Genomic DNA, 7,645 nt, shown 5'->3' with positions numbered 1-7,645 from the left:
AATTAACAATAAAAATATATTTTATAAGACATTTAAAATGGCACTTTAAAACATTACAGGCACTAAAACATTCAACTTCATATCACAGTTTTACCCAGTTGTGAACAGGACTGTGGTATCCTCAGCACTATCCAGACTTGAGAACGTGTTGGTGACTGCTGTTCTGTCTACAATTTATTCAGTTAGATATTAAGATTTTGTAAGACCAAATGATAGTTGGAATTCTGTCAACAGTGTATGGTGTTGCAAAATGGAATGATAGCCTTCCTTCAAGATCCCTTTTACCCTGTACAAATCTCCCACTTCACCAGCACCAAAGCACCCCCAGACTATCACAGTGCCTCCGCCATGCTTGACAGAAGGCCAAATGATAGTTGGAATTCTGACTGCAGGTGTGCAACAGCTTGTTCAAGAAAGGGAGCCGTAGCATATAGTAATGTGTTGTCAGCATTAAAATGAAATGCATCATTTCTTAAAGAGTTACATATTGAATGAATAGCACAGGACCCAAAATTAAACCCTGTGGAAATATTTTATGGACTACAAATTAACAAATTATGGATAACAAATTATGAGACATTATACAATAAACAAACTGTAACAGAGTATTATAATACATATTATACTAAACAGGTTTAGAGGGCTATTCTGTATTGTATTTCTTTTACCACTCACCTCAGCATCCTACTGTTCCTCTCATCCATCTGATAGTCCCAAATTCCAGTTCAAATTTGTCAAATAAGCCAATCAGACACAGTGGACATTCCATGAGAAGTTTGAATCTATTTCAATGAATGTACAGAACATGTACATATGTGACACTTAAAGTCTCCAGCAGGTACGTCGCTAGGCCTATTTTAGGGGGGCTTTAGTCATGTAGGAAATTTAGAATGTCCTACATGACACGCAAGATCAATGTCTCACAATGAACCTGGCTAATGTTCTTCCTGTAGAAGTCAATGTCTCACAGCTCACATGTCATCAACAGCCACACCAAACAACTTAATCCATTTATTGCACCATTTGTTCATCAAGTACTGGTATCAGTTTATTTACTTACACAATTTAATTTAATATATAATGAAATGTAATAGGTTTTTGCATTTGAACATTGTAACACACCTTTTGGCATAGGATTATTCAGCCATGCACTTAAAACAAAACTGAAACAACGTAAGCGACCACAACATAAGAAAAAGCACTTAGATTCTATAATATGCAAGTCCTAAAATAACGTAGAAATCTTACCCACATATATGGTAACTTTGTGCTGATCAAAAGTTAACAGATCTAAATACAATTACAACACTAACAACATGGGAGAACACAAATATGATGTTCTTTCATTCATAGCCAACAACTCGCATACCACTCACATCAATTATATACTTGTTCATTTCCGCAGCTGTCTTCAATCCTGGTCCAGGAGGGCCATAGCTTTTGGCTTATATGGCCAAAGTTATCACCACAGCGGTTTTTACTTAGCTAGCTGTGATTCCGAATGATATTGCTGATAATAACCTGGCTAAGTCTTTTGATTTAAATCAAGAACAACCCCCGAGATCAGCATAGTGGACAGCAGAGTGAACTGCCGCTGCTCTCCCTAAGACAGACAATTGGTGCTCATTGACCTGAAACGCAAGCCTACAACACCGCCTTCTCCTTCTTAAGTTGATAGTAAGAGTTAGCTATTGTGTGCAACTCATCTCCGCTTTAATTTCTTCTTCCGTTATTGGATGTTGGAATGATGAGTTGGTTGGTGATCCTCAATTAAACACCTCTTTGTTGATCCACATCAGGCTACGCGTCTCATTCGGCTTGCACTCGTACTCGATGTCATTGAATTTGTTCCCGAACTGACATTGGTCTCGTTTGTAGTAGTTGTAGTACTTCACTTGCCATATTGTCTCGAATTGGCCTGCCTTTGAAAACTGACACACAAACCACACACAAAAAAACACTTCAGGGAATCACTCCGTTACTCTACAAGTTACACTACGACTTAAAATGTGTTAATAAAATGAGAAACGTAACATTCAATTTACCAGAAGACATTGGTTAGTTATTAAAAAAAAATAGGCCAAAATGTTACGCCTTATAAATTAATTTACCTCAATGCTGACTTGGACAGGTTGCCTGTCCCCACTCTTGGTGTGAGGCACTCCCTCTGTATCATACTGTCCATGATACACCACAGATTCCTCATCTTTGGACTGCTGCTCAAGCGGGAGAATGATACCACCAATGTTCATAGAGCTGGGAATTCCATAAGACACACACTTTAATCAGTGGACATTCCCAGGCCCACCCAGTGGGCCAATGAATGTGGCCTACTATCCTGAATGAGTACCCTTTGGCCTAATAGTAACACTTTATTGACTTCATCCTAAGGATCATGGATTTCATATGATTAACTAAGACATCTGAGTAAATTATACAAAGAACGCCAAGTTTTGATTTGATTAAAAATGCATTTATACCACGTCAACACATTCATTATTAACACAGGATATCGGGTAGGCCTCCAGAAGGCTATGTAGCGGCTATTGCTTCAAGCCTTATAGTCTGATTAATACACTTTAAGTGTATAGTGGACGTTTAATATGCTAATAAATGTATATTTCTAGGTAGGCAGATGATTTATATTTGCAATCAACCCATTAGTTGATAAAATACAGAACATTTACTTCAAACGCATTATAACAACAGAACATAGCGTCAGTCCAGGCTGTCCACTGACTCCCATTGGTGTGATATAAAAGCCTATCGCTGGGTAATTTAATGGGCGTATTGTAAACCACTACTAAAAACATTTTTCCAGGTGTTTTCTTGATATAATGTTGTTGTTTTTTTACTTACGTGGCGCCAGCGTTCCCCGGCTTGATAACCACCTCAACCTTATATTTCGATCCGGTAAGCAATTTTATTGTCCTGCTCTGCCCGAATCTTGTCCCATCCACTTTGAAAAACACTGGACCATCATTCGGTTGAATTTTTAGAGAGATAGCAATATTTATAATCGGTGGAACATCGTCGGCCATGATTGAAATGTATTATTGTCACGGATCTACCCTATAAATAAACAGAAATCGAAAGGATGCAGCGAGGGTCTATTTCCTACCGCACCAAATGATGGAGGCAGTGACGTGTACAGATGGCGAAAAGGGTAAATCCACTATACAGTAGGCATATATGATGGTTGCATCAGTCACAGTTGGTTATTAATGCATGGATGAACACCAGGATTAGTATGGTCCACAGTCTTATCTCATCAATACGCCGACAAAAAAAGATCTGTTGTAAATTATTGTAATTATATTTGACGTTTAGAATAAACCAATGGTGTTGCTGTGTTTATACTTTGCATGTATGCTGCAATACATACTTGAAAACTGTAGGACTACCCACTGTCTTAAACCATCAAACAACAATTAATTCAGGGTCTAATGCGGGTCATCTGAATATTTATTGGTTTAGCTGTCCGTGTCCGAAGTTCTGAAATGGTATCTTCTCCAAACCGCTAGAACTACATCAATGGATGTGAACTGACACTGTCCAGAGTGCTGAAACCGTGGACTTGTTTTTTATGAGTATTCAAAGGTGTAGTGCGAATTGCTGTTCATGAATTGGGCTTCTTGTAAAGTTTAAACAGTTTAAATACGGTAATAATAATTTTCTTCGTTTTTTGTTGAAATGCCATGTTATTGTCACTGATGCCATGTTGCTAGATTTCATGTATTTGCGAATGCAATGCTAAAAACTCAGTCCTGTTACTTTCAGTCCTGTTACTAATATGAAAATTAACATGACTGAATAATAGCAACAGGAGTGAGAAGTTTGAATGAAGTAGCAATTTTAAATGTTTGGTATATACAATACCTTATAAAGGTTTGTAGTCAAATGTCCATATTTTCAAAAGAAAAGCAAAAATGTAGTCTGTTAAAATAACATATCAAATGGATCAGAAATACAGTATAGACATTGTTAATGTGGTAAATGACTGTTGTAGCTGGAAACTGATGATTTTAAATGGGATATCTACACAGACGTACAGAGGCCGATTATTAGCCAACATCAGTCCAGTGTTCCAATGGCACATGGTCTGCTAATCCAAGTTAATAATTTTACTGGCCAATAAAAAGCAAAGATTTAGATGGACAAAAGAACAAAGAAACTGGACATAGGAAGATTGTGTTATGAAGTGTTATGGACATTTGAATCTAAATCTGAGGTGTTCGAATCACAAAGAACAACAGACCAAATGAAAAGATGCTGGAGGAGTGCTTGACACCATCTGTCAAGCATGGTGGAGGCACTGTTATAGTCTGGGGGTGCTTTGGTGCTGCTAAAGTGGGAGATTTGTACAGGGTAAAAGGGATCTTGAAGGAAGGCTATCATTCCATTTTGCAACACCATACACTGTTGACAGCACTTGATTAGAGCCATTTTCCTCCTACAACAAGACAATGACACAAAACCCCACTCCAAACTATGCAAAAACTATTTAGGGAAGAAGCAGCCACACAAGCACACACACACTCTTGCAAAAGCATGCACACACAATTGTTACAGCTTTTATGTTGCTATTTAGACTAAGATAATTTTTGCTAAATATATTACCTCTGTTTTATCTAGATTTAATTGAAGGACGTTGTATGACATCCAACTCATTCCTGTTACTCAGTGGTCATTCCTGTGACCCAATGTTCATTCCTGTTACTTAATTGCTTTTTATTACAAAAATAAATATTTATTTTTCAATTATGTTTAGTCCATAATTTAAGCAATTGTTTAATAAATATTGACATACATATGATAACATTGAAGTTGGGGTTTCCTTTATAAATAAATAATGTCTCTGTTTTAAATAAAATAATATAACATGTCGCCTGCATATGTTGTGACTTTTTAGCTACAGATATATCTTTTTTTTAACATGTAACCAATTATTTCTTTAAAATACCCTCTTAAATTGAGGGAAAAACTAAAACTACTTGTCATGACTTAATTGATTTTAGTAACAGGACAGAGAAAAATGCAACCATCTTCCATTTAGAAACCTTGTAGGAAAATAAATAAAATAATCTGAGATTGACCATAACACATTTTGAATATTTAAACATGTGAGTTATGAAATACATTGCTGAAAAAAGATAAAGACTGAAATGTATTTAAAAAAGCTTTTTTTTTACAAAATGTATTTGGCACCGATGTGGAATACAATTCTAGACTGGACCTTATTTGTCAATTGACAAATAGACACTTTCCTCCACACATCCTTAGCCATTAAGACACAGAAAGGGATCAGCCATTATTAATAACCTTAATAATGGCCAAAAGTATTTGACTAAATGGACTAAAATGATTTTAACACAAACATTCAGCTTGAAATTAATTCAAATGGCAAATATTTACACCTCACTCACATAATATACAATATATATCTTAACAATTATTATGCTAAACAGCCTTAATCCCAATACATGTTAACAAAACATTTCTGGCTAATAGGTCCTTGCAAAAGTGCTACACTGTCGTATGGTAAGCAAATACTTAAATTCAAATTAACATCTTGAATGATGCCCACTTCATTAAGTGTAATGACAGCCCAATTGTACATTTTCATATGGGTAGACCTATGAATATTTACTGAATGGCCTACCATATTACAAAATTTTCTAGTTTGTGATTACATAAATCAACCTTATATCAAATACATTGTAATATCATAATCATATTGCAAAAATAAACCAATATAAAATATTTCAAAAAGTGCTTAAAACATAATTATATATATGTATATATAAACAATATGTCACTCTATAAAATCATACTTTCTATCTCTCCAGCTCGGCTTCCAGAATCTCACCCCAAGATTCAACATCCAATGGGCACATGTGTTTGTTCACCAGTTCATCAGCAGAGCCAATGTTGCTGAATCGTCCCCGTAACCATTCACGTTTCAGATAACCTCTCCTGTAGTTTCGCACCAGGGTAACCTAAAAAACCCAAAAGAATGACAAAATAGTATATGTATGAATTTTGAAGGCACTATTTGGAATTGTCTGTATTGGGTATTAGCCTATTGTAGGTGGAGGGAATTGTTTTTTGTTGAGGGTGTGATGCTGTACAGCCATATTATCGGGTTAAGAATTGAGGGGAAGTCATTCTGAAACACACCTTCCATGACAGTCCGTTCTGTCTGTCCCCGTCTATCTCCTGTTGACAAACAGCTCGCACAGTCAGGCAGTGATTCCTCCAGAGGTGGTCACAGCCTTCAATGATGTGGTGCCACAGTTTGCAGGTCAGTGATGCATTACATAAGCTGTCGATGTCCAGCTCACTGAAAATCCTCAAGCTCATTTCCAAGGGCAATGTCTTGGCAAAGTTGTGTGGGTATGTTTCTTTGGCAGTGGTCAAGGAGGAACTACTTTCACAGACAAAAGAGGTATTGGAATTCCTTTTGAAGACATTCTGCATTGTCCAATGTCCAGCACTATAAAATTAACAATGGTCCTTTGGAAGAGTATTACCTGTTAAAATGAGCAAACGAGGGCGCAAAAACAATGCTTATAAAGGCTTAATACAAATACATTGCTACCTGTCCAATTCATTCAGGTTTTTAAGTGCCAGTGGCTGTGAGTTGTTTCTACTGGGCCAATGCAATGTGAGGGCTTTTGTTAGCAATTTACTGTGACGTTAACTAGATACAGTACTTGAAATGTATTTTACAATACCGCTGTAGAAACACTGAATAATAATGCATTTGCTGGTTAATGTCCACACCTGTTGAAACTCGTTAGCATGCTGCACCACCCATTTGTATACCACTAACATTTACATTATGCATCAGTGGCGTCGTTAGGCCTGGGCGTCCGGGGCTATAGCCAAGGATCCCAAATTGACCAAAAATAATTAAAAAAAAAAATAGCCCTTGAGTTATTCATCTATAATTCCGATCTAGCAATATGACAATGTAGACGTGTAGGCCGCTATCATGTACATTTTCCGCCTGTACATTCAAAACCCTGTAATGTCTGTCCCGGGCGGGGGGTGGGCTAAGCCCCGAATGTATTGTGATCCTAGCGACGCCTCTGTTATGCATACTGCTTTCTATATTTCGATCCCTGTTTGGATCGAAACCACCGCTACCAAGCATGTTTCAATTAAACACCGGATGGGTGTAGCCAGCTAACTAGCTAGCCAGTTCGATAACTCGACTGTGCCATGTCTTGACACCGTACAGGGTGCTATTGATTTTGTCTAGTTCTATGTCGAATGAATAGTAAAGTCGGTAATATGAACTTTGCATTCCTGATTGTATTATAAGCTAGGCAATAATAATTCAGCTATCTCTCCGAAATACTGTGTCGACCTACCCCAAAATATTGTCTCGACCTTCCTTGACAGCACACGGTTTAAATGTCTCAGTTTAAAATCTTGTTTACCTACGACGCATTCACGTCGTCAATTGTTTATGGGACTGCGCATGCGTAAATGTTCAATGCCGGTAGCAACGACTTTTAATTATGCATAAAATGTAGCATGAATTGTTCTATTTAAATAAATATTTGTTAAGAATAACAAATTACGCATTGCTAAATTGTTGATGCTTGTATTATTTATTTATTTTTATCAATCGTCG

At 36.9% G+C, this 7,645-nt stretch overlaps 2 protein-coding genes across 2 annotated transcripts; both read right to left on the bottom strand.

Annotated features, from left to right (window-relative positions):
• Window positions 1-997: 997 nt before the first annotated feature.
• cnrip1a (cannabinoid receptor interacting protein 1a) lies at window positions 998-3,180 on the bottom strand. Its single transcript, XM_010889255.4, has 3 exons — window positions 2,860-3,180; window positions 2,112-2,256; window positions 998-1,931 (listed from the first exon to the last, which is right to left on the bottom strand). Exons 1-3 carry the CDS (start codon window positions 3,039-3,041, stop codon window positions 1,767-1,769), a joined length of 492 nt encoding a protein of 163 aa, XP_010887557.1. The 5' UTR covers window positions 3,042-3,180; the 3' UTR covers window positions 998-1,766.
• A 1,986-nt stretch (window positions 3,181-5,166) lies between these two features.
• LOC109616154 (F-box only protein 48) lies at window positions 5,167-7,483 on the bottom strand. The gene is made up of 3 exons (XM_020049910.2): window positions 7,380-7,483; window positions 6,181-6,533; window positions 5,167-5,999 (listed from the first exon to the last, which is right to left on the bottom strand). The coding sequence occupies exons 2-3, from the start codon at window positions 6,478-6,480 to the stop codon at window positions 5,838-5,840; spliced, it is 462 nt and encodes a 153-aa protein (XP_019905469.1). The 5' UTR covers window positions 6,481-6,533; window positions 7,380-7,483; the 3' UTR covers window positions 5,167-5,837.
• Window positions 7,484-7,645: the final 162 nt, after the last annotated feature.

Source organism: Esox lucius, chromosome 9 (genome assembly GCF_011004845.1).
Source record: "Esox lucius isolate fEsoLuc1 chromosome 9, fEsoLuc1.pri, whole genome shotgun sequence".
NCBI lineage: Eukaryota > Metazoa > Chordata > Actinopteri > Esociformes > Esocidae > Esox > Esox lucius.
This window is presented reverse-complemented; position numbering and strand designations above follow the sequence as displayed.